The 25,918-nt window shown below is 48.9% G+C and overlaps 2 protein-coding genes across 2 annotated transcripts; one reads left to right on the top strand and one right to left on the bottom strand.

Moving 5' to 3' along the window:
- Positions 1 to 1,133: 1,133 nt before the first annotated feature.
- Positions 1,134 to 8,349, bottom strand: LOC132319378 (feather beta keratin-like). Its single transcript, XM_059830190.1, has 4 exons — positions 8,262 to 8,349; positions 7,627 to 7,685; positions 1,857 to 1,958; positions 1,134 to 1,469 (listed from the first exon to the last, which is right to left on the bottom strand). Exons 1-4 carry the CDS (start codon positions 8,347 to 8,349, stop codon positions 1,134 to 1,136), a joined length of 585 nt encoding a protein of 194 aa, XP_059686173.1.
- A 2,263-nt stretch (positions 8,350 to 10,612) lies between these two features.
- On the top strand, positions 10,613 to 16,504 carry LOC104263449 (gametocyte-specific factor 1). Its single transcript, XM_059830189.1, has 6 exons — positions 10,613 to 10,631; positions 11,425 to 11,522; positions 13,744 to 13,870; positions 14,856 to 14,942; positions 15,386 to 15,446; positions 16,357 to 16,504. Exons 1-6 carry the CDS (start codon positions 10,613 to 10,615, stop codon positions 16,502 to 16,504), a joined length of 540 nt encoding a protein of 179 aa, XP_059686172.1.
- The last annotated feature ends 9,414 nt before the right edge of the window (positions 16,505 to 25,918 follow it).

Below are 25,918 nucleotides of genomic sequence, written 5' to 3'. Positions count from 1 at the left end.
TGGGAACCAGGGAGTCTCGATTGGTGCAATATTGTCGCCAGTGCACTGTCATGGTAGCAACTGGCACCTGCTGTTCTTTAACTTGCAGCAACCCCACTACAGATGGATCCTCTGAGAGACCAGGCAAGCTAGACAGCTGTTTAATCTCCTCCATACTCAAAGCAGCTATACCAAAAGCCCACCGGTACCCTTTTGGGTCTTTGAAGTACCCTCTCTTGAGATAGTCTATGCCAAGGATGCATGAAGCCTCTGGACCCTCACACTGGGGTGCTTTTGCCACTCATTCCCAGGCTTACTTCAGCCTCCAACACAGACAGTTCTTGGGATCTTGGGATCTCCCTGTCACCCCAGAAATACAGATGGATTCTGCCCCCTTGTAATCTGATGGTATTAGAGTACACTGTGCACCAGTGTCCACCAGAGCTTTATACTCCCCTGGGGCTGATGTGCCAGGCCATCCAATCCACACAGTCCAGTAAACCTGTTTGTCCCTTTCCTCTGCCTGACCAAAGGCAGGGCCCCTCTATTCCTGGTCTGAGTCTTCATTACTTGGTTTTTGTAAATGCAAAACAGAAATTCTTCCATCAAGATCAAACAGTGCACAACCATCTCCAAAAACTCCCTCCCAGAATCACCCCAAGGAACATCTCTCTCCCTGGGCATCACAGGAGAGGGTCTGCAGAGAAAACGATAAGACAGAGGCATGGGCTGGGATGCAGCAGAAATTTAATGAGGCAAAAGAAGGAAACGAGGTTGCTCCGAGTGGAGATCCTGGTGCAGGGAGTAACAGGGGCAGAAAGGAGTCTGCGCCCCATTGGCTGTGGCGGACATAATGCCAGGTGTTCATCTGCTGCCGCCCCCCCCCCCCCCACCCCGCTCCCCGAGAGAGCAGGGCCAGCAGGTCTCACAGCCCGGGGGAGCACAAGAGAAGGACATGGGAGGGAAAGGAGAGAGTGAGAGAGGGGAAAGCAGGCATGGGCCATGCTTTCGGAGAGCCCAGGCTGGCCCCGTCTTTTGCAAGGGGTGCCTGGGCTGCTCAGCCCCTCTGGAAGCAACAAGCCGATGCTCCGTCCCCAGTCCGGTACCATCTTGTGGGTCCCTGAGGGCCTTCCCCAGGGCCATCGCCAGCAGCTTTAGCAGGGGAGGCATGGTCTGCCACAGTAGCGGCTGCCAAAGCCAGAGAGGCCAAAGCCCCCGGAGGAGATGGGCACTCCCTCAGAGCTGAGGATGCTGCCAACGGCAGCGGAGGTGGAGGATCCCACGGCGGTGCTCTGCGGGAAGGAGCTGAGGATGGGTCCGGGTAGGGTCACCACCACAGGAGGGGGCTCGATGACAACAGTGGAGTCCTGGCACTGCCTGACACAGGGCTCATTGCAGCTGTTGGCCAGTGGGGTGGGGCCGCAGGGCTGGCATGGCAGGCATGGCAGGCACTGGTTGTAGCAGGACATGTCCTGTGGCTGGAGGAGCACCTGGGAGAGAGGGCAGGGGAAAGCAGAGGAGGGGACATGGGTGAGGAGCAGCCTGTCACCCCACTCTGAGAGAGCCAAGGCACACATTGGGTGGAAAGCTGGAGTTTCCATAGAGATACCCACGGGCTTCTCCTTCCCCTCAGCCCCAAAGTACCCCACCAAGAGCAGCCAAGCCCAGGGAGGTCCCCACCTAGCCCATAGCTCAGGAGACACCTCAGCCAAGACCCAGTGTCTCTCCATGCTAGACGTTCTCCCTCCTTCCTACTTCTATGACAAGGACCTCCACGTCCTGCTGTGGCATGATGGAGCAGGCATCGGCTGAAGTGTCCATTGGTGTGAGACCTCAGCCTGGGCAAGGATGAGAAGCAGAAAGGCCTGCAGACTCACCTGGTTCCCAAGAAGAGTAAGGCAAGAGAAGTGGATGAGAGAACAAGGCTTTGGGTTTACTTTTATACTGCTCCTGCCCCACCCCAGGCCATGAGGCTGTCTCTGCGCGGGCAGTAATTTTCCAAGAGACTCATCTTAAATGGAGAATACCCTTCCTAATCACACAGCTTGTAATTTGGTTTCCTTCATTGCCTCCTTTTCACTTCCCCATTTCTGAAATGCCCTTTGTGCCAGAGACGCTTCTGTCAAATGCTGGAATGGGAGGCCCAAGAACTTCTGGGGCAGGAATGCAACAGTGCTGAGGAGAGAACTCACGTGCTGAAGAGGTCCCACACAGGCAGGGGATACCATCTTGGGGTTCCCTGGTGGGCTCATTTTCAACTCTTTTTTCAGTAAGGGTCCAGGTACTCCAAGTGTTGCAGTCCTCAGTTGTACACCCACAGGTTCCCATGCACAAGGACTTGCTCCGTCCTTCCGTCTCGCTCTATCCCAGCTCACTCTGACAGTCAGTGGTAGTCACTCCTCAGGCTGGTGGGCTGTACTTCTGGTTTCAGCTCTCTTTCTCCTTATACTGCTTGGTTTGAGGAGAAATTTCCCCACGTTCTCAGCCTCCTCTCCTGTCCAGTCTCTCTCTATGTGTGCAACCCAGCCTGGGACATCTAAGTGGCTGTAGCACCCAGAGGTGACAGGATTCCCACTTCCGTATCTCAGGGACTGGGTAAAACGTCTTGGGAATGGAATCAGCAGAGTGAGAGCCTGCCTCTTGGAGCCTCTCAGCAGCCCAAAGACAATGCTCCTTACCTGTGTCAAGGTAAAGGGGGTGTGAGCAGAATTGTGCCCAGGAGTGTTCAGGGAACATGGAGGAATGGGGCAAGAGGGGATTCAGTCACAGGTAAAGAATTTGTCTCTGCTGTTGCACACCCCATTCCCCACCAGCAAGCACCACTGTGCAGTGATTAGAGACATGGAAAGCCTGGCTGGAAGAGAGGAAGGTGGTTACTGAGAAGAACAGCCCAAGGTAAAACACAAAGGAGAAGTTTCTTGCAGAAGCAGTTCCCAGTAGGGAGAGCATTTCCCCCTCTCCTGCAGTGCCCTTCCTTTCACTGCCAACAGTTTCTGAAGGAAAGAGTTTTTCTCCTGACACTCCTCATAGGATAGCAGCAGCATTTGGGGAGTGTGGCCATAAGTCAGACAATCCTTCTGTCCCAGGCACTTCCTGGCAGAATAGGATTTCGGTGCAGGACATAAAAGCTCTGTGTGGCTGAAGACCAAACGGGTTGTCAGCTGTTTGGCTGTCCCTTTGCAGCCTAGACGGTCTGTCCTTCCTCTCAAAGCACAGTGACACTAGGTCATCTGGCCCACAAAGCCAGCCTAGGGAAGACCTGCTGGCCCTGCTCTCTCGGGGAGCCGGGGGGGGGGGGGGGGGGGGGGGGGGGTGGAGGGGGGGGGGTGGGTGGGGGCGGGGCGCGGCGGGGAGCAGGGCAGGTATCCGCCACAGCCATGGCGCGCAGACTCCTTTCTGCCCCTGTTACTCCCTGCACCAGGATCTCCACTCGGCGCAACCTCGTTTCCTTCTTTTGCCTCATTAAATTTCTGCTGCATCCCAGCCCATGCCTCTGTGTCATCCTTTCCCCTGCAGACCCTCTCCTGTGATGCCCAGGGAGAGAGATGTTGCTCAGGGGTGGTTTTTGGGAAGCGGTTTTTGGAGATGGTTTTGCAGTGGTTGTTAACACAATGATTGTTAACTGTCGCTGCATGGTCCTTCCTTCTTTGGACACTCCAGACACACACAGTCAGGAGGAAGGGCGTTTCTCTGGGGAAGTTAGGGGTGCGTGGGGCACATGGAGAGGCTTCACCATTCCCAAAGGGGGGTGAGGGTGGGACATAGTGCAGTGGGCTCCCTTCAGACACTGTCACTTGCAGGTGAAGGAGGCATGCGTGACTCCTCCTGAGCCCCTGGCCATCAGGCCCAGCTTTGTTGAGCCTCTGCCCAGACGTGCCCTCTTGGCTTCGGTGCACATGCTGCAGAAGGAGCGTGTGGCCACTGCTGACATTGGTTGAGGAGCCTGGGCTGTGGAAGGCGCTGGGAGGGCAGCAACCCCACAAGGTCTTGAGGAGGGTAGCAAAGGGAATACCTCTTGTTCTGGATGCCTCTGTGCTGGGGCAGAAAGGCTCAGGTAGAAAATGGTCCCAGATAAAAGAAGGAGTGAGAATGAGGTGAATAGGCTCACAGTGCATGTCGTCCTACTTCCATCTATGTTGTGGGTTTCCTGCGGAAAGTTTCTGGAGAGACTCTGAGGGAAAGTTCATGGGTTTATGAAAGGCAGGTCCTGCCTGACTAACCTGATCTCCTTCTATGACAAAGTGACCCGCTTAGTGGATGAGGGAAAGGCTGTGGGTGTTGTTTACCTGGACTTTAGTAAAGCCTTTGACACCGTTTTCCACAGCATTCTCCTGGAGAAACTGACTGTTCATGGCTTGGACAGGTGCACTCTTTGCTGGGTAAAAAACTGGCTGGATGGCCGGGCCCAAAGGGTTGTGGTGAATGGATTTAAATCCAGCTGGTGGCTGGTCACACGTGGTGTTCCCCAGGGCTCAGTATTGGGGCCGGTCTTGTTTAATGTCTTTATCAATGATCTCGACGAGGGGATCGAGTGCACCCTCAGTAAGTTTGCAGATGACACCAAGTTGAGCAGGTGTGTTGATCTGCTTGAGGGTAGGAAGGCTCTTCAGAGGGATTTGGACAGGCTGGATGGATGGGCCGAGGCCAACTGTGTGAGGTTCAACAAGGCCAAGTGCCGAGTCCCACACTTGAGTCACAACAACCCCATGCAATGCTACAGGCTTGGGGAGGAGTGGCTGGAAAGCTGCCCAGTGGAAAAGGATGTGGGGGTGTTGATTGACAGCTGGCTGAATATGAGCCAGCAGTGTGCCCAGGTGGCCAAGAAGGCCAGTGGCATCCTGGCCTGTATCAGAAATAGTGTGGCCAAGAGGACTAGGGAAGTGATTGTACCCTTGTACTCAGCACTGGTGAGGCTGCACCTCGAATACTGTGTTCAGTTTTGGGCCCCTCACTACAAGAAAGACATTGAGGTTCTTGTGTGTGTCCAAATAGGAGCAACGAAGCTGGTGAAGGGTCTGGCGCACAAGTCTTATGAGGAGCGGTTGAGAGAGCTGGGGTTGTTTAGTCTGGTGAAGAGGAGGCTCGGGGAGACCTTATCACTCTCTACAACTACCTGAAAGGAGGTTGTAGAGAGGTGGGTGCTGGTCTCTTCTCCCAAGTGACAAGTGACAGGACAAGAGGAAATGGCCTCAAGTTGTGCCAGGGAAGGTTTAGGCTGGATATTAGGAAAAACTTCTTCCCTGAAAGGGTTGTCAGGCATTGGAAAAGGTTGCCCAGGGAAGTGGTTGAGTCACCATCCCTGGTGGTATTTAAAAGACATGTGGATGAGGTGCTTAGGGACATGGTTTAGTGGTGGACTCAGCAGTGTTAGGTTAACGGTTGGACTTGATGATCTTAAAGCTCTTTTCCAACCTAAACAATTCTATGATTCTATGATTCAAGGAGAGAGGCAGGGGGTTGTGGCCATCCATTCTTTAAGGGGAGTCCAGAATCTCTCCAAAGCAGTGCTGTCACCAGCAGGAAAGACTGCATAGAGGGTTGCAGCTGAGGAAGGGGAGCTGCTGAATTGCTTCAGGACATTCCTGAGCACAATGATGCAGGAACCTCCCAGAGCCCTAATCAGAAGTTGGCTTGGTAGCAGAGACACTGCCAACTTTCTCCACACACATCTTCCAGCCCCTTTGCAAGTAAAAGCTCAAATGCGAGTCAGGAGAATGTGTTCTGCTGGAAAACTCCATCAATATAAACATGTCCTCCACTGGAGAGATCTTCCCACTGTGGGCAAGGTCTGCTGTGGGAGCAGGTGCTAATCAGTCTAAGAAGGGAACAGACACACATGGCTCAGCTTCCTTGACAAAGAGGCTGGCTGTGTTCACGTTATTTCTTGAATTCACAACAACACGTACCCCTGAATTTGGGAGAGTCTTTTCACTAACCCCACAGCTGGAGAGCAGCACATAGCATTCAGCACTTCAAGGCTTGTTGGGACAGGCTGTCAGCAAGCAAGAAGCTGCTTTCCCTTCTGCTTGCCTTTTCTTCAAGAAAAAAGAAGAGGTGAATATCAAATGTGGAAACAAGAAAGGACAAGACAAGGCAAGATGCCAAGAACTCAGGGTGAGTTTTGCAGAAGTCACGTGTGCTCTGTCACCGAGTGACCTGTGACTATGACGAGACAATTTCCTATCAGAAGTTCTCCCAGTCGCTTTGAGAAGGGAGCATAGCCCATCCTTGTACCAGCAATGGCTGCCTGAGATTCTGCAGCCCAACAGACAGCTCAGGACAGGCATGTCAGAAACATGTCAATCATTCCTTGACTAGGCAACATTCTGGAAATGGGGATAAAAAGGGTCATTCCTGTGTGTAAACCCTTGGGTTTACATAATGGTCAGAGTTGTTTTATGATCTGCATTAGTGCACTGCAAGATCATGTATGCAGGGAGACATCTCAATCCTTTGACAGATTTAGTCCACCACAGGCTCCCGGAAGCTGTTTAAGATTTTACATACTTTTTGCAGCTAAAAGGACAGGAAGAGGCAAGCCTCTCTGTGCTTGAAAATGTCCTTTGTTAATATTTCCATTCAAGGGAAGCCTACACTGTTCTCCTGATCTACTGTTATGATTCTATAAACACACTATCTCTTCTACCTTAAGATGACTCTGGTGTTGCTACTACCAGAGAGCATTGGTAAATATTCAGCTACCTCCTGGAATTAAATTAGGCAGGGCAGGACCTACTGCCGGAAAACCTTGTCCAGTGACTTCTAACTAAAACAGTGGGAAACCCTCTAGTGTATCTTTTTCCCCTCAAGGAAATCAGGGGATTGAAGGCCAGCTCCTTTTGCTCACATCCATATGAGTATCCTCATTTGAAGTCAGTTCCGAGGAAGGGCTATTGCCTTGAGGAGATGTGGGCCATGAGCATATATTGTCCAGGGAGGACAGAAGTAAAGGCAGAATGATGGAGGAGAAGATAATATTTTCAGCTTTACAGCGAATGCTTCCCAAAATCTCATTCAGAGGGAGAAAATTAAAAAGTGTTGTTTTCTCTGCAGAAAAACTACTTAGGTTCTAAATCAGAAGCCATCCACCCTCCCATTCCTTGCCTGTCTCAATGCTGAGAAAACCTGCTCAGCTGCAACAGGAAGACACTTTAGATGGAGTGGGGATGTATAGGAGGACATAGCAATGTAAAGCAAGTTTTGTAAGAAAATGCTGGCCATGATGCTGGCCAGGCTTGTGTGTTGGTGCAGCACATGGCAGAGCAGTGATATGTGTATCACTGTCATGGACATAATCTTCACAGCATGATGAATGTCAGGAAGACTATGCAGTAATAATATTCAGTCTGTGTGACCCACCCAGCAGGGCAAGCATAACTCAACTTTCTCTGTAGGTTCTGTAATTTCTTGGTTTGCCCTTTGTCCTGAATTACTTGTACCTGATCAGAGTAGCTGCGTCCCCTAACTTGGCATCTACAGCAGATTTGCTGCAGTCAGATAATGCAGCAGAGGAGTTTGTTTTCTCATGGACAACCAAATGGAAGATGAAAAGGCATCTCAGCAATGCAAGCCCAGAGGGGACAGTCAGCCAGAAAGTAAACAATGGCTTCAGTGGGCCTTAGGTGCATCAGCACGGCAGTGACTCACCTTCAGCAGGGACTCCAGATCCTTCAGCTCTAGGGAATGCTCGTCAGGCTCTGACAGTGCTGAAAAGAGACAGTGGCAGGAGACTTTCCAGTATCCAAGAGGAACCAGGATGGGGATGTGTTTCAGCTGACAATCTCCCTCCAGGCTTGCTAATTCACATGCATAGGAGAAGAGATTTGGGGGCACCCCACTGGGATCCTGGGAAACCAACAACTTGCTTGGGGCAGTGATGAGACCCCTTGAATGTCCAGGCATCCTGGAGAGATTTCACAACACCTATAGGGAGTGTTCCTTGTGTGAGAGTGGGCAGCGTAAGGGGGACAGAGTGCCAGCCTAACAGCAGGCCTTTCCATGGATATGTCTTCAGTTCATTGGTCCTACATTCACCTGAACTAGCTGCAAATGCATCCCTCTGAAAGGGGCTTTCCAGCTCAGAGCCCCACTGGAACCAGTGAAAGGTCATGGCAGAGATGCAGCCCTGGAAGCCAAATTGCTCCAGAAGTGCTTCTTGAGCAGTATCAAAGTCTGTGTGGTGAATGGGAATGGATGAGGGCCGTGCAACCATATTGTGATGCTCTTGGCCTGTTTTTACCGGAAACTTTACAATGGAGCAACACACTGGAGTCTACACTGACCTCCAAAGAGCAGCAAACTCTTTTCAGATGTTCGTTGTTTCTTTTTGCCCTGGGAAAAGGGGGGACTGGAGGGAGAAGGTAAGACCATGCTGCAGTGGAAAACACACCTCTTCCTCCAGTCGTTCAGGTTTCCTTCCCTCGTCCTTGACACTACGTCCTTGAAAGACACTACGTAACATCAGGACAGGGATGCCCTCATGGAGCAGAGCATGCCCATGCCCCTGAGGAGCTCATGAACCCTGTAACCAGCCATCTTCCACGCACATCCATGCTCTCCAGGCCTGTGTGCTCCACAGCAGCACAGGCAGGCCTGAGACCTGCTCTTGAGCCCAGTCCACACAAGTCAGCGCTCAGGAAGATGCTGTGCTCTAACCACTGCGCTGCACCCCCGTCCTGCAGCTGAAAGGACCTGGATGGTGGTTTGCAGAATCCAGGCCCCTGCATCGCCAACCTTCTGCTTTGAAAAAGTATCTCTCCGTTCATTTCTGCATCCACTGAACATTTATATTTTGGTTGCAAAATGAGGCAACCATGAGGCAAAAGTGAGTGTTTTTGAACTCGGCAATATGAGAAGCAGCAGCAGGGCTCTCTGATTTCATTTGACAGGAAAACCTCAGCTTTCTTTCCTCCCATGTTGCATGTGCCTGAAAGCAGGGTGTAAAAATGAGGCCTTCATTTGAGGCTGGCTCTTTTCTCTGAGCCTTTGAGGTAGGAGATCTGTGGGGTGAGAAATCAAGCGGGGCAACCAAGTCACCTTGCTCCAAACGGCTGGAAACAGCCCAGCAGGTCAGGCCACCCACCAGGCTGCATGGTGCATGGCCCCATAATGCCCTCAGCTGCCTGTCTGCTCCTTCTCAGCGGCAGCCTCCTGCAGGACTTCCAGGGCAGGGACAAACTCTCCCTACCTTGGGAAAGGGTTTCGGGTTTTCAGTCCCCATCTTGGGCACCGGTGGCGAGGAGGACCCTGGCATCCGGCCGGCGTTACTCGAAGCGTTGTTTGGTCCGGTGGAACCGGGCTCCCGCGCACGGGTAGGGGCGGGGAAGATGGCGCCCGACAGAAACTCAGACCGCGGCGTTGCCCCGGCAACTACTCCACGGCCGGAGGGGCCTCGCGCGGGGACGGGGCGGTTGCTAAGAAACAGCCGCGCAGGCGCAAAGTCGCTGAGCGGCACGCGGCCACCGCTACCGGAGGAGTAGTGGCTGCCTCGGCCCCGGCCCGGCAGGGTCAGCGCGCTCAGCGGAGCCCTTCTCCGCCATGGAGTTGGAGGATGACGACTTCGGTGAGGCGAGGGGTGGAGTCTCGCGGGGAGAAGGGGAAGGGGAAGGGGAAGGGGAAGGGGAAGGGGGCCGCCTTCTGCTGCAGGCAGGCCCCGGCCCGGCCCGGCCCGGCCCCGGCCCCGGCCCGGCCCGGGCCCGGCCCGCGACGGTAGGTCTGGGTCTGTCTCTGTGTCTGAGCCAAGAAGGCTCCGGTGGTTGCTGGTTATTGTAACTAGGCCAGTCTTATATGTGGTTACCACACCAGGCATGTGCTTCTGGTGCGGATGGGGTGTGGCCTTTAGGAAGTGTCTGAATAACGTGATTTAATTTGGTTAAAGCGTTGCCTCCGCCTGTTGTCTCAGCCAACTCCACACATACGTTGTTAGGGTTGTTGTGGAGTTGTGTTTGTGTGGCTAGGGACAGGGATCTCATTTGCATGTGGCATTGCCGTGGTGCCCCAGAGGCTTTGCTCATTGCGGCCTTGTGTTAACTGCATCCATCTACCTGATCAAGCCAGCTCCTGTGATTTTTGTTTGCTGTTTTATGTACTGCCGTGAGGGCTTTCCTCGTCCTCTGGTACTCATCTCTGTCTCCGTTTCAGTGGTAATGCACTTGGTCTGACCTTGTGTTGAGCCAGTTCACAGAGAGAAACCACTTGTGATTGCTCTTCCAGGGGCAGCTGAACCAGTACAAAGCTTGTCAATCCCTCTTAATGATGAAGTCTTCAGTTTGCAGCTGTACTAATAACCCAACCTGGCTGACGGAGGCAAGAGGTGCTCACAGGTGGCAGAGATGACAGTAGCAGCACTGCACGGCTGAGATGGAAAGAAGGATTAGGTCCCTCCTTCCTTCCTAGTGGCTCACAGCATGAAGTCTGCTCAATGTGACTTGTGGAACGACTTACTAACTAGCTGTCAGTGCGTGAGCTGATACAGCTCCCTGACCTGGCTGTTGAGACAACTGAGCACCAATGCGTGTGTAAGAGAAGGGGTTGTGATGGCAGGGGAGAGGCTAAACAGCACCAGCCCATACTGCATTTGTTTAAGCTACTGTGTAATCAAATCCAAAATGTGCTAAAAGCCCATGCAGAAGGGATGAAAGAAGCCTGGACTGGTTCCCTTGTGTGTACCCCACAAACAGACCCGCAGGCAGCAGAGGGGACCTGTGCCTCTTTCTGGCTGCTTCTGTTCCTCACTAAGAATATGGAAATATGGGGGCTTTTTAACAGGTATATTAATATTTATATTTTAATATATTTTATCTACAGACAGATTAAAAAATTTATATCATGTATGCATGCACCTATGCTGCTTTACTGTTCAGTGTCTAGATTCTTCGGTTGTTTTAGCCAGTTTACTAACTCCTCAGCTCCTAAATAATTGTATGACTTATGAAAAATTTCACTTAGAAGTCACGTGCACCATGTTAGGCATGTTGCTTCCTCAGAAATGAAACTAAATTGTCTGGCATTCTTCCTCCAGCAAAGCTAGCTCTTGATCAAAAAAAGCTTTGGTTCAGACTGACAATGCTCCGGAGGGCCCTGGTGGGTGTGTCACCATCCCACTGATTCTCCTCTAAGTGCAGTCCTCATTCACTTTGAGTAAGTGTGGTTACCTACCTGACGTGGTAACTTAAAGAGTTATTATGCTCAGTGCTACTGACTATTCTCTGTCTGTTTTGACTAACATCCCAGTCACTGCAGACTTCAAAATGAATGTGTTTCATTAGGCAAAACAGGTGCCTGCCTTAATGAATAGTTTCAAACTAAGAACAACTGGTTTAACTCCCTAAGATCACAGCCCTGATGTGGTGGTATGGTTTTTTTCCCACTTCTCTGTGTTAGTGATGCTACATCTTGTCTTTCTAACTAGTTTTTTTTTTTCTCTCTGTTCTTCTGTTCTACTAGATGTTTTGGACCCAGAGAGATTAATACAATGTCCATATAATAAACATCATCGAATCAGAGCATGTCGGTTTCCCTATCACCTTGTAAAGTGTAGGAAGGTAAGCTGGACTGCCAAACGAGGCACTGAATGGGAGTAATTCTGTGCATGTAAATACGACATGCATGTTCTCATTCTTGTTGCATTTTCTGGATGGCTGGAGTAAGTTCCTGACAAATAGCCTTGTTTAGCCTTTATTTCATATAACTTTATTATTTGTTTAGTAATAGCTTCAAGCACATGTTAATTCACCAAGGCCAGTGTGGCTCTGTTGAAAGGACATATAGGTTCTCCATGGTTAGGTCAGGGAGAAAATTCTGGTCCCTTCCAGCAGCTCACACAGAGGTAAGATACATTTTTCCACTTTAAGTTGGAGAACTCATTCCGAGTTATGTGCACCCCTTCTGGCTAGTCAGAGTAGAAGTGTCATGATGTTGCAATTCATTCTTTAAGTGCTGGGAATGCAGCTGCACAGCAGGGTTTGGGGTTTTTTGTTTTGCTAATAACTATTTAATGGGCGTCTGGCAGAAACTGTTCATCCTGGGCTCAGCACATACAGGAGAGGTTTTTTTCCCCTCTCCATCTTTTATCCAGAATTTGAATACAAATCATTTGATAGGAAGCACTCCTTCCTTTCTTCTCCTCTGTTGTCTTCATGGTTTGTTTTCTTTAAACCTGTCAAGTGGTAGCATCTGATTGAGCTTTGGGGTTTTGCTGAGGCATTTTGAAAACCAATTGTCCCTCTTTAAGTTTGGCAATATGTTTTTAAAATAGTATAGCAATGCTGTGCCTTCTAGTTAAGATGCTGTTGTAGGGTGTGTGTCCTGGTATCAGCACTTATAAACAATTCATTTTGGTGGAACTAGTGCCTTAAAAAAAAATTAAGAAACAGGTGAAAGTGATGAGCAGAGCTAAGTTGCAAGTACCTCCATCTTTCCAGCATTCAAGAGGGCTGAAATTTTCCTTGTTGACCCCCTGCAAATTTTGGCAAGAATGTGCATGTGAGCCGGGTGAACAATGTTGGCAAGTAAACTTTTAACCATGTTGGTTTTGTCCTTGGGTTGCATAACTGATGACCAGACAGTTTTGGCAAGCTTAACTAGTTAGGTGGATGAGGTGAGATAGTGGTCACCAGTCAGACTATCAGACTCAGTTGCTGTTTGTAAGTAATTAGCAGAAGAAGGGCTCAGGGATTATTATCTGATCCATCTGAAGATGCTGCCGTGTGATTATTTGCAGTGGCAAGTGTCTGGGCAGAGATTGTTCTTCTTGCTTGACAGTTTGTTGAATTCCCTTGGCATATCCTATGCATAAAATACAATTAAAAAGCTTCCACCTGCCTCAGCTTCCCATTGCTTTGTGCAAAATGCAGCCGTGCCACACAAACGCGGACACTGCAAGCAGAACAAGTTGAATCCTCTCAGCTTGAACTGCGTTAGCATTGAAAAGCTGCTGCTACACGGCCATAATAGCTTGCTCAAGCTAGTTGAAGCAAGTGATGGACACATGAGGACACAGCAACCCTGGCTGTATAGACTGCATAATGACTGCTGCCTTGGATGTGCCTGCAGCCTGTGCTGCTGTCACCTATCAGTGGTAGTGGAGGGAAGACTTCCTCGAGCAATGTCTGTACAAGCCACTTCTACATCTGCAAGCACTGCAGAACCAGGCAGGCACTGGGACAGTGGCAAAGTTGTCCTTTTCCCAATTAAGGCTCTATCATTTGCAGGGGATGGACTGATTTACCATAGTGACAGCAGGGCACTGTCAGTAGAACCTGTGTCTATGATAAGAGGGTTTTACTAAAACGGTAATCCTGTAGTACCAAAGTCTGCAGGTGGAATGCTACCAACTCCCTAGCTGTTTTGAAAAGTTTAAGGAATTTCTCTGCCTTTGTACCTGCTTATTTAAAAAATACCTGAATGGTTTAGATTTGCCTAACATCTCTCCCCTTTTGTTTTCAAAATAGTTTCATCTGTGATTTAAATGATGCAGCCATATTGCCAGTGTTGCAGCAAATTGTAGGGAGTTTAGTGGAGGGTATGTTTCATTTCAGTCAACTCAAGGGTGGCTCAGTTTCTCAGTGAATTGTGTTTTAAAGAACAGTCCTGTTTGTTTCCCCTTGCATTTTTAGTAAGTGTCTGAACAATATATCGCCATTCCTTGTTTAGTCTGTTTTTTAAAGCAACATCACAAATATCCGTGCATTTTTTTCTATAGATTAGCAGGAGATAAGTGAACTTGAGAGATATGGCACATGATTTTGGTTTTCCCTTGTCTAGAGCTACCCTGAAGTTGCAAAGGAATTGGCCACATGCCCCTTCAACGCTCGCCATCTGGTTCCTCGGGCTGACCTCAGTGATCATATAATGAAGTGCAATGACAAAGGGTTCATTGAGCAAGATATAGGTAAGAGAACCACCCGTGCTCAGAGATGTTTGTTCACCCTGGGGACTGAGGTCTCCTGTTTGTAAGGATAGCTCATAGAACAACCGAAAAGTGGGAGTCAAATTATTGTCTATAGTTTTGTGTGACACAGCAGCTTTGGGGAAACTCGAGTCTTATTTGCTTTGATTTATTGGGTAGGTTAATAAGAATATTGTAGATGCTCCTGGTAGGCCTTGCACATATTCAAAAAGCCTGGTAACAAAATAAAAAGACTGTACCCTAGATGGTGCACATTGAAGTACCTCCAGCAGAAGCTGGGATGCTTTAATGACCAGAAGGACAGGCCTTTCTTTTTATAGACCTAATCTCTCTTTGTTGAGGCTTGACCCACTGGTCCCATGCGAAAAGTTGATTTCTACCAAACGGGTGTCTAAGCTGTGGAAGCCCTGAGCTGTTCTGCTCCAGGGCAACCTGACTAGTTCACTCCCCTCAAGAGATGGGGCAGTTCCTCTTCTAGGCTGCTCTGCTGCTGAACTTGCTTCATCTGCCATACAATTAAGATTTCAGTCTCCTGCCCAATGAGACATGGTGAGGGGGCTGCCCAAAACCCCCAAAATATTTAGGAAGGCATCCTGTGCTATGCAGTATCTTTTCCATTCCCTGCAGTGGCTCTTTTAACTATTGCCACACTACGGAGTAGATAGATGGGTTTCAACCATCTTCTGTAGAGTTGCACTGAGGCTAGCAGTGGTGCCTGCATTCATGTAAGCAGGTTTCGTCTTCACTCGAGCATTCCTGCTACAACGTTCCAGGGGGCAGAGTCTTTTCCTGTTCATTGAAAAAGGCTATTTCGGAGTTGCTTGATTTCAGATCAGTGTACCTAACCTGTTTGCATTGTGCGGGCTTTCCTCTAAAGTCAAGAACTGTTTTACAGCTTGATCCAAAGCACTTAATGCCTCTGAAGCAGGATTGACTGCTAGTCACTGAGTTTTCTCTCTTCCTGAAGTGAATCAGTCCTCTGGCTTCCAGAGAGAGCAGATGAATGCTGTGAGCACGTGGCAGGCACCTCCATGTGATGAAGACTGGGAAACAGGTGAGGAACTTCTCTGCCACACTGCTGCCTTCTCCCCAGTCCTGTCCTCCAACTCCACTTGGGACAGTGTGAGCTCAGGGATGCTGTTCATGTAGGTCTCACTTGTCGGATGCCCTGCTTATGCTCATTCCTGAAAACATGCATCTCTCCACCCAGCAGGCTATTCTTGGTATAGAGAACTACTCCACACGCCTGCCATAATGGAGATACATTTCCAAGCATTTGCTCCTTCCCATATAAGCTTTTGTACCTTATGTGCAACGATGACAATGAAAACATAAAATTTATGTTCCTCAGTTAAACAACAGTGAAGCAGACACATTTATCATTAGATCAACTTTTACTCCCTCTTGAACATGTAGAAATATGACAAATATTCCTGATCTGATGGTGGTGGCTGGAGTTTCTTAGTTCTGAGCCACAACATCTGTTTCCTTTTGCAGAGTCACTGGAGCAGTCAGATTCTCCTTTTGTTTGGGGCATGACCAATTCTGGCATAAACAGGTAGCGAATGCGAGTTTGATTCCTTACAACAATGTTTTCTATAGAGGAATATTGCAGCCTACTCCCAACCCAGCCTCCATGGCTGGGCGTGGGCCAACTTCGCTGCTGTGCAAACCCTGGGAGGAGGGATCCTGATTAACAGTGAACATTCTTAGGGTGCTGGCCTGTACAAGAGAAGGAAGCCCTTAGGAGCACAGATACTCTGTGCTCTTGTGTGCATGTGGCAGGGTGCTCTTCTTGCCCGTGGCCTATGTTCAGTTCCTGCTGGATGTCTGGCCAATGTGCAGGGGAGAAAGGTGCTGAGCCTTTATGCTGACTTTGGAAATGTGGCCAGGTGCCTCCCTTTGGAGCCTTCTCAAACAGTTACTGAGCTTCTGTTGAGCTAATGGTTAGCTAGCAGTCCCTTGTGACCTCCTGTCACCTTAGACTTGGCAGATGTGCTGGCTTTAGGGCCCTATGTTAGCAGAATTTCCCCCCCTCTTGCCCTTTGCAAAGTGCAATCACAGTGTGGGTTTGAGGGAGTGAGGAGCTTAATGGCCAGCTGTGAACTGAATGGAGCTGTCTTGACTGGTTTCATTGATCCAACAGTGGATCGTGATTGCAGGCTGTGTACGAGATGTGGTGACACCACCAGAGTTGCCAAAGCGTGTTTTAAGGTTGATCCGAGCAGTTCTGTATGAGCTCAACCATGATATACCTCTTTTTCCATAAAAACAGTGACATCTGGTTTCACTTGTTACACATTTTTGAAAACTTTCTAGTGTTTAGAGCATACATAACTCTTCCAAGCACCACCACCTCTAAGTGGCAAAGTACCATCCCCTTATGTCCCTGCTTTCCTCCATGCTATAGCAAAGTGCATAAATTTGAGCAAGGGCATTTGTCAGGAGAAGTAACTGAGGTCTTTCAGTTCCAGTACCACCTTTGAACAAAAGAATTGCTTGCCTTCAAGAGTACGTGCCCCTGAGTCCTTCCCATACGCCGTATCGTGGAAAGGATGTAAGTACTATGCATGTGGTTTTGGCGCTGTGACTTCTGTAGATGGTGACAGCTACTGAAATCTCTGGCTGCAGCAATGCTTTATGGCCACTGCTGCATGGACAGGAGGGGTGGTATATAACACCTGCCTCCTTGAGAGCAGCTTCTGAGGGAATCTGCTTGGATCATCCTCTGTATCCTTTCTTTGAAGCATCCTGTGTATTCTTTATTTCATATTCTTGACAGGCCCTTCTTTACAGTAGTCCAACTCAAGCAGCCCCACTCCCCAGCTGCTTGGGCTCTGTCTCTAAACAAGTCCTTCCACACTGTCTGCACTAACCCCTTTCACCCCCCACTTAAACCAAATTATTTCCTTGCTTTGTGCAGCTCTGCTCACTGTCAGATGCAGCCAAGTCAGAGCAGGGGTAAAACTAGGGCTGCTTAAACTAGCACTACTGGGGAAAAAAACCTATCAAACTACATCTGGGGGAGGGAGGGAGGGAGCTTCCCCTGTTGAAGCGTCTGATGCTGAAATCACAGACCGTTATTTGCTGTTAGCAGCAAAGCAAAAGCTTAAAGGTGCTTTGAGGAATGACTGTCTTAGTTTCCCACTTGGAGCAAATAAACCCGGTACTCTCAGGGCTTTGCAGGCATGGCTTCTGCACAGTCCATTGCCTGTGCAATTGCCATAGAGTCAGGTTGAATCTGCCAAACCAAATTAAAATGTTGCTTATAGATAAGCGTTGTTGCCAAGGTGACAAGTGCTACTTCAGCAAAGGCTACTCTCACTTGGGGGAGTGGAGGAAATTCTTGTATTTTTCTCCATCTCGTGCCAAAAATGTGTCTTACCCTCTTCGGAGTTCAGAGTATCAGTGTCTTTTCCCCCTGGAAGTTCGTTCCCTCCCAGCACTAAATGGCTCCCTTTCTAGGACCATGAAGCTCCTGCAGACGGTAGATACTCCCTGGAGCTGATGCCAGGACTCTGTAGACTTGGCTGTTGCTGCATGACGTGTTTTTGCAACACCTGAGGTTTTAAAACTACCCTTGGATGCCAAATCTTTTTCCCAAGCATTTGTTTCATAAGTTAACCTCATCTTCGTTTGGTGATCTTTGTTACTGTTATTGAGTAAATGGACTGATAAATTTACACAGCACCAACTCAGAAACCCTCCCTCCTTAGATAGGAATTAGCAAGCCTCTGTTGGTTCACTTGTCAAATCGCAGTGCTGGTGATCTCTGAAGTTGTTCTATTTGCTCCAGAGATTTGGAAACAGGAGGAGAACTCTTTTGAAGCAGTGATCAGTTTTAAGTGGCGGAAGCGGGGAAGGGGGGCAATTTTAAGTAGAGGAGGTAGGGTCTGGTTAGGTTCCTAATCACAGAAGTGATAGTGGGAAACGGAAGAGCATGGGGGCTTGCACATACCACTAAAATCTTGTCCCTTGTTTTAAGGCATCAGGATAAGTGTGTGCATTTGCAAAAAAGGCCCCTTCAGAGTTGGGTACTTACAATGTTTTGTGCTAACTGTAAATGAAGGGATGCAGTTAACCTTAGGGGGAGAGGGGGGAGGAAATGCCCATGCAGATTTGTGTGAATTGAGGCCTTGGTGTAGTAGGAACTATTGTAGTCCCATTTCAGTGGAAGTCAGGAACTATACAACAGAGCAATTTCCAGGAATTTCTACCCTGTACCATAAGCATGTGTCTTGCATCTGCAAAGCAACACTACATATTACTGTTTTCAGGATTATATGGTGTCTAGAGTTATTTCTGTGGAACTTTTACTGGACATACATGAGAATGTTTGGTTGTTCGCTGAGGAGGTGCAGAAAACTTTCTCTGCAGTAAGCTGTGGTCATAAAATCTGTAGCTAGTGAACTCATATTTGAGGGCCTGTTACAGCCTGGAGAGCATAAAGTAAGTTCTGAGAGTTCCTCCAGCCTGTAAAGAGACTGAGACTTCCTACTGCATAATATTTAATTTAAATCATCTGGGTCAGCCAAACATAGAAGTATTTTTATGTGCATGTACTTTTTGCTTTTTATCTTGTCAGAGTTTGTCCACACAGGGTAGGTAAAGTGGACAGTTTTAGTTTTAAACTACATTGTCATTTACAGAGACTTCTGACTTCTTCCTAGAAAGCATCCTCCGCACCTTTGCAGCTTCAAGCCTTAAACTCTGACTTTGTCACGTGAGTGCGTGCTGCTTCAAGCCATACGATAATGGGGAATCCTCTGCGAATTCCTTACAATATGCATAATATCAAACAGGTGAAGTTTAAAGAGTACACTTAAGTACTTGTCTAGTTTTCATTAGGGTTTTGTAATTTTCTAACACTTTAAAACAAGTTTCAGAGCTCTGACGTAACTGTTCTTTGTTGGGGGAGAGAGGAGTGGGGTGTGGGGAGGCAGGAATGGTTTAAATGACTAAAAATACATGTTTAGGACTGTGTAAATGTTTGGATCAAGCAGTATATTTCTAAAAATGGATGCAAAGTACAAAGTGAGATCTAAATATACAAACACAAAGAATTAAGAAACCAGACATGGTATTTGTCTAGAAAGAAATTAATGCCTTTCACATTTTGAAAAGAATGTTCCTCAAAATACTGAATTTTCACCATTTGTATTACTACCAATGAAAATAATACATGTTGACTAGACTGTGCAAAATTAGGATTATTTTGAAGTTCAGTTCTGTCAAGGTTTTTGTTGGCAATTCAGAATAAAAAGGTTATGAATACTCTTGGACCCATTTTATATTTCTAAAAGACATCTGCAGTAATTTGTTATACTCTTGTTCTGTTGAATAAGTAAATGCTTACACAGTAAGCCCTCCACTCAACCTTCATTTGATTTTTTTTTTTGGTCACTTTGAATGAAAGTGGTGACAAATGTCAGCTGTTTGATTGTTTCTGGTTTGACTGCAGTAGCTTATTTGCAGGATTTGTGGCCCAGAGCATTATAATTAATAGATAGATGCCATAATTGGGCCTTATTATCCTAAGCTCATTTAATTGCCAGTTGGTGAAAGACTGGCAATACTTAGTGCAGTAACTACCTGCTTTTTGTTGGGTCTCACCACTTGTCTGCCCTGCAGAGGAGGTGAGCTTTGGGTGCGCCTGCTCCCAGGTGGTACACTATCCAGGCCCCAGCTCTTTGTCAGGGTGAGTCCTGGGAGAGCACTGTTCTCCAATAGCCCTGCTTTCTTGGAAAGGACCAGATGGGCTTGGAAGGTCATGGTTGTGACTTGAAAACATCCTGTGGCCACAATAATAGGGACCACAAGAAGTGGGTTTGTCTTGTAGGGTAGGTGCAGCCAACACATGACAGAGCTCTCGGATCTGAAATCGTGTATCCTTCTGGGCAGCTTCCTCAAGCACGTCCTGCACATTCCACTGCCTGTGAAGAGCAGGAAACCCGTAATTTTACTGTTCCCTGCAGTGATTTGGGAACGCAAGATTAACAGGCTGTAAGGATGTAAAACACAAAGATGACCCTCCTCCAGTATTATGACTATTTAAAATCCCAGTATCATCTATCATTAGGCTGTTGGCTCCCCCTGATTGTTTTGTATTTACCAGAGGACAAGGAATATTTTAAAAAGTAGGCCAAATGGCACCTACTCCAAGGCGGCAGAGTGAGGACTTCCATGTGACTATCACTGCGGTCACAGCCAAATATTCCTGTATTAAATCCTCGGTCTTTTTTGTGGTGGGCAGGCTGTGCGTTGCTGGAGCCTTCACCCCCTTCCCTAGAGGCTGGATGTGTCCCTTGCCAGGAGAAGCTGACAGGATGTAGGGAAAATCAGCCCCTTCTGTTTGGCCTGCCAGGGAGGGTTTCAGAGCACATGCCTGGGTGACTCTCCCCCAGCCTGAGTTTCTTGGTAGTTCAATAGTGCCTGTGCTCATTCTGTCTAGTCCTGTGGGTGCACCCTGCCTGTGGGGCCTCTTCTGCCTTGTCTGAGCTACCAGTTCTGCAGCAGTAGGACTGGTCTGACTAGAAATGCCTATGGAAATTTGGGATAGAAATGCCTGTGTCTGCAGTTGTAACTGGTGACGCAGGAGGGAGGAGAGGAGGCAGCATTTACCTTTAGGCACAGATTCCTCTGTGTTGGGGCACCTGGACATGCTGGAGTTCCTTGTTCCTCCTGGTGCCCACAGCCCTGTGTGGTGTCTGGTGGGTCTCCTGGCCCCTGGTTTGCACCTGGCCACAGAGGTGCAGCAGCTCTGCTGAGTGGTGATGTGCACCCATGCTGTTGGTGCAACTCCTGGACCCACAGATGTCTAGTGCTCTGCTTTGTCCCTGTGGCTCACTGCAGGGTTCTGCACAGACTTTCTCCCACTGAAGGGCTGAGCCTGCATTGCAGGACACCCCCATGCTGTTGCTGTGCCCCACTGGCACTGGACTACAGTGAGGTGCACAGGCCTCACGGATCAGGGGGGAACCAGATCGCTTCCTCTTTGTGGGCTCTGTGTTCTCCCGAGCTGTGATCTGGTCAGCACAGCCAGCTCCCTACAGTTCCCCTGTGGGGGCCCTTGCTTGCTGGATCCTTGTTGTGTCAGATCCTCCTCCACACCTTGGTGGTCTGGTCTAGACTGCCCAGCTCCCCTCTGCTTGGCCACCAGCTGGAGCAGGGACACCATGAGCAGGGCCTTCTGCCACTTCCTGTGCTGTTCCTGCTGTTCTCATCTGCACGATGCAGCACATGCTTTTCCTCAGCAGAGCTGCAGTCCACTGGCACAGGAAAGACATGTCTTTTCTCCAACCTTCCCTCTTGCCACCAGTTCCAGAGCAACGAGGAAGGGCTAAGCCCCTTTCCTCCCCACTCGTATGGCCAGAGCCAGGCCTGCATACAGATTCATTTATTTTTCACTTCACTGTGTTGGGGGAAGAAGTGGGGTGCTCTGCCTTCAGCCACACATCTCTTCAGGGTCAAGGTCTGGATGGATGACTGGTTCTTACAGACTGCCCTTCTGGTGCTCAGTGGTTTGCACTGCCAAGGGCTCTGGGCCCTTTGTTGCTGACTCCAGAAGTCCATGCAATCCTCTTGTCACAGCCAGTGGCACCCCTTTCTCCTTCTGTCCCCTGCACTTTCCCCATGATCTAGAGATGAGCACAGGGTGCCTGTAATCCCACAGAGATGCACTCGCATCTGTGGTGTGTCCATATGTATGGTTCACATCTAGTAGCATAGCCCTGGAAAAACGCGCTCCCCTGTCTCTCCCTCGCCCAGCAGTTCAGACTGTGCTCTTTCCTCAGTGCTGTCTTCAGCTAATTGGGATTTGGGGTACTTGCATTTGCTTCCAGCCAATATCCAGGAGACGAGCACTGTCAAAGGGGGCAGGGATCCTTGTTACTGCAAATAAGCAGTTTTGAATCTGATCAGTTAAATCCTGCTTAGTCACTCTTGCAACCTAATCATCATGCATAAATATGGGGTCCTGAATTATACTGGCTCCTACCCAGTGCAGAAGGGAAGAGGGTGAGAGAAAGGGAATAAGGAAGACATTCCATCATGGGGGTGTTTGCAAGCAAACATAAAGTGCTGGAGGGGGGAGAGAGAGGAGGGAACAGATCTACCTGGCAGGGCAAGGAAACACCAGCTGCAAAAATGCCCCTTCACACTTGTCCCGGAAGGTGAAGAAGCTCCTGGTATTGTTTTGCCTTTGGAGTTCAGTGCCCAGCTCCTTTGTTTGTGCTGTGGTCAGGAAGGCTGGAGGAGAAGAGCTGGGTGGTGGTGGGGACCACACTGTCCAGAGACTCTCTCCAGACTGCAGCCTTCATGTTCTGGGTATACCCCTCACTTTGCAGCACCAGTTCAGCCTGAGTTATGCTGATTAGTTACATGCAGTGTTTCCTTTAACTCCCCAGGGAACCACCTCCTGCTTCTGAGCTTCAGGTTCCAACAAGTGAGACTGCCTGGGGTTACTGAAGGCGGCACAAAGTCTCCTTTTTCTGGCAGATCAGGCTCTGGCCCCGGATCTCAATTTTACAACCAAACCACATTTAAGAAGTCATTTCCCCTTTCCTGGCTTTTAGTCCAGGTTATAACTCACAGAACCAAAAGCATGGTTTCAGCCTGGAGATCATTTACAAGTGCTTGCTCATCAATAGGCTGGAAATCAAAGCAGTGGCTGCCTGGGCTGCCCACACAGCTGCAGAGCTGAGCGTATTTCTCTCAAACCATTAGCCAAACCATGCAGACATGGTGTCTCCTTATGCAGGTCTGACATGCATGTTCCAGAGCAGGTAGATTGAAACGGGCCCATGTACCTCCTATCCAGTGTCTGGGAAGGACCTTCCTACACAGAGCTCCCAGCCCTGCTGATGTCTGGGTGCCTCGTGGCAGCTGTTCGTCTTCCCTGGAGTGCACAGGTCAGTGTGGGAAGGACCATGGCCATCACGTCTCACCCTTGCTGCTGTGATGTCCCTGTCTTGGGAATGCTGCCATGAGCCACTGGGATCGCAGGCATCACCTGCTCCATGGGCAGCTGTCCCTATTGCTCCCAGCTAGCCCCTGCCACTTGGGCTCCAGAGGTAGACAGGCATTTGCACACTCATCCCAGAGCCATTGCCAAACTAGGCAGGATCCCAGGCTCTGCAGGCGAAGTCCCTGAGGATTTCCATAGGGCTTTTCCCACCTGCCACTGGCCAGCCTGGCTGTGCCCTCCTCCCTGCCCATAAGGAAGGGATGCACTAAGCCAGCATCTGAGTTACTCGGGAGATACCATGATGGCCAAGGGCAGCAGCACTCCTTTACTGTGTCCAGTACAACTGACGTCTCTGACAATATACCAGCCCTGTATTTTGGAAATCTGATATCATCTGAAGTCTAGCTGGGTTGTCATTTCTACTGCCCATTTTCAGAACGTTGCCATCACTGTTTGTCTCTGGTACCCAGTCACTGTTTTATTCACCACCACCACCTTTGCTCTTAGCTTTTCACCTCCCTAAATCAAGGCATAAAGATTGCCAAGAGTGATAGAAGAACAAGAGCCAAATGATTTCCTGGGGAGGAAGAGGGCAGATTGCTGCCAAGAATCCACCCAGGAGTGCAGCAGCTCGTGCTTGCTGGGTACAGGGAGAGCTGCAGTTGGGCTGAGGGGCTGGCGGGCAGGGGGGTGGGGAGGTGCACAGGGAAAGGCTTCATCACCCAATGGCCTTGGGCAAGACAAAACAGAGCAAGGCAGGAGCACCCTCTGCAGAGCAACTATAACAATTGTTATATTTACACTGATACTGTGAAAACATGGTATCATCACCTTTGGATTGTGTTACAGCTCATTAATTTTTTCTTCTGCAGTTGAGGCAGTCAGTATTGCTACAGTAGTCATAGGTAGTGTTAACTTTGGTTTTGTTTTACTCTAGAGGAGGTGTTGATTTTTAACACTAATCCGTTGCCATCACGCATTATAGTGTTAACATTTGGAAACAGTATACGTATATAGGCATACATATTAAGCTTTGGTTACTAGACAAGTATGAACATCCTCTGGTACTTATCTGTACTCTCTTCCTTCTAAATTAATTCTATCCTGTCCAATCATAATGTCTTATTATTTATTATCTTCCCCTCCAATCTGCATATACGTTAAACAATTCACTGCTTTTAACTGCTAAAATACTGACTGTACTTAGTCTCTTTTTGTTTCAAAACTTTTAACTCTTTCTTCTATACACACAGTCACACCTTAAATCATGCTGCTGAAGCAACAATACTAGTTCTACACTTGAGCTGCTCCTTATCATGTTGAAGTCCTTCAGGGGACCACCCTAGAAGATAAACCGTGAAGACCTGTCTCAGCAGACTGCCAAAGGCTGATCTGATCTATGGATCTACATCTACATCACTAGATGACTTTTTAACTTTTTGCATTCTTTGCTGGATATTTTCTGATTTAATAAGTGTTTTGTAGCTGTGGGGAACTTGAATTACTGCAAAACAAAACATAATTGCAAAAGAAAGATAATCTAACCCCTTGATCTCACATTTTAAATCCACAGTCTCTTTATCAAGAGCCACATTTTGCCCTGCCAGGTCCTTCCTTTGCTATCCTGCATTAGAACCTAGAAGGAAGGTTGAGCAGGACACCAGGACTCCAGCCCCCACCACCTGCATCATTAGCAGGTGGAGAGCAGGAGAGAAGAAGGTCTGGCCCTCTCCAGTGCCAAAGAGGGAGCAGGCGGAGCACACTGAGGTCCTGCATGTCTTTCTTCCCCACAGCGCAGCTCCCACCTGCATCCTGCTCCCCCCAACCCAGCTGCCCCCACAATTCTGTTCCACCATCCAGCCAGCAGAGACTACCACCGCCATTTCTACCACCCTTCTGAGCCACCACCAGTTCCAGGGCCATACAAGCCTGCCATGTCACCACCAGTCTCACCAGTGAGAGCCATTGCTGGGACCGCCTGCTCTGGACCCAGCACACAAACACTCCCACACCTTCCAGCCCCACCGTGCGGTGGGACCCACTTCCTAGTGAAAGATAGACTGGGCTACTCCACAGCATCCCTGTGACCATCTCCCTGCTGGTGCCTTCTCCTCTGCAGAACCCTCCTCCTCTCTCCACCCATTCTCAGTGAACTGGGAAGAAAATCCACCCCACATTTCCCCATCTTCTTTCTCCTCATTGCATTTTCTCCCTCCATATGCACGACTTCCCTAGTCTGTGCCTCCCTGCTTCCTTCCATCTGGCTCTGCACTCCCCCGCTTCACAGAAGCCTAAGGTGCCAAGTCCTCCTCCCATCCAGCACTGCTTCCAACTCAGGTGGGGCATCTGCCACCACACACCTTCCTGGGTGGGCAGACAGCAGGAAAGGCTGCAGGAGGAAAGACTGTCACCCAGATGCCTCCTGTAGTGGCCCCTTCCCTTGGGCCGGTGGCTTCGGTTCCTTTTGCTACCAGTGCATTTATACAAGCCCTTCTCACCCCTCCCTGGTTTCAATGCCAGCTGAGCTTGGCTTTGACCCTGGAGTAACATCCATCCGTTCCTCAGAGGTAGCTGACCCCTGCTTCCACTCTCTGCCAACTTCCTTTCCGCAGCTGAGCACCGGCAGGGCTTCGCCCTTTGGCCAAGCCAGCCTTCTGCCTCACCTGCATCAATATTTAGAATACTGGAATTTCTCCAGCTTGTTGAAGGATTTGGAACCTTACGTGTCAGTCAAAGTGAAAAACTTCATTTTGGTTGAAAAATCTTTATTCACGTAACACATCACATGAATCACATCATGTCCCACCCTTCCCCTTTATGTATAAAATACTGGTAAAAAGTTGTTTTTCCAGAGGCAAGTTAGTTTCCACAGTGTCCTTGCATGAGAGAGCAGTTCATCCAACAGCTGGAACACTTGCTGTCGCACAGAAGTTCAGAAGCAAAACAGCTCTGTGAAGAAAATGTAGTCTTTAGTAAGACAGGAAGCTTTACAGAGAGCTGAGCGGCAACATGTGCAAAGCCACCAGGGTTTCAGCTCTGTCTCATTTCACAGTAGCAGGGATCTT

Source organism: Gavia stellata, chromosome 28 (assembly GCF_030936135.1).
Source record: "Gavia stellata isolate bGavSte3 chromosome 28, bGavSte3.hap2, whole genome shotgun sequence".
In the NCBI taxonomy this organism is placed as follows: Eukaryota; Metazoa; Chordata; class Aves; order Gaviiformes; family Gaviidae; genus Gavia; species Gavia stellata.
This window is presented reverse-complemented; position numbering and strand designations above follow the sequence as displayed.

Excerpts from the sequence above, each read along its gene's own strand:
- LOC132319378 (XM_059830190.1), bottom strand. The coding sequence starts at position 8,349 with ATGGTCTTACCTTCTCCCTCCAGTCCCCCCTTTTCCCAGGGCAAAAAG. Across the intron at positions 7,686-8,261 it reads GAGTTTGCTGCTCTTTGGAG|CACTGTCAGAGCCTGACGAG; the intron begins GTCAGTGTAGAC and ends GTCTCTTTTCAG. Across the intron at positions 1,470-1,856 it reads TTACTCTTCTTGGGAACCAG|GTGCTCCTCCAGCCACAGGA; the intron begins GTGAGTCTGCAG and ends CCTCTCTCCCAG.
- LOC104263449 (XM_059830189.1), top strand. Across the intron at positions 13,871-14,855 it reads GTTCATTGAGCAAGATATAG|TGAATCAGTCCTCTGGCTTC; the intron begins GTAAGAGAACCA and ends CTCTTCCTGAAG. Across the intron at positions 15,447-16,356 it reads ACCAATTCTGGCATAAACAG|TTCCAGTACCACCTTTGAAC; the intron begins GTAGCGAATGCG and ends GAGGTCTTTCAG.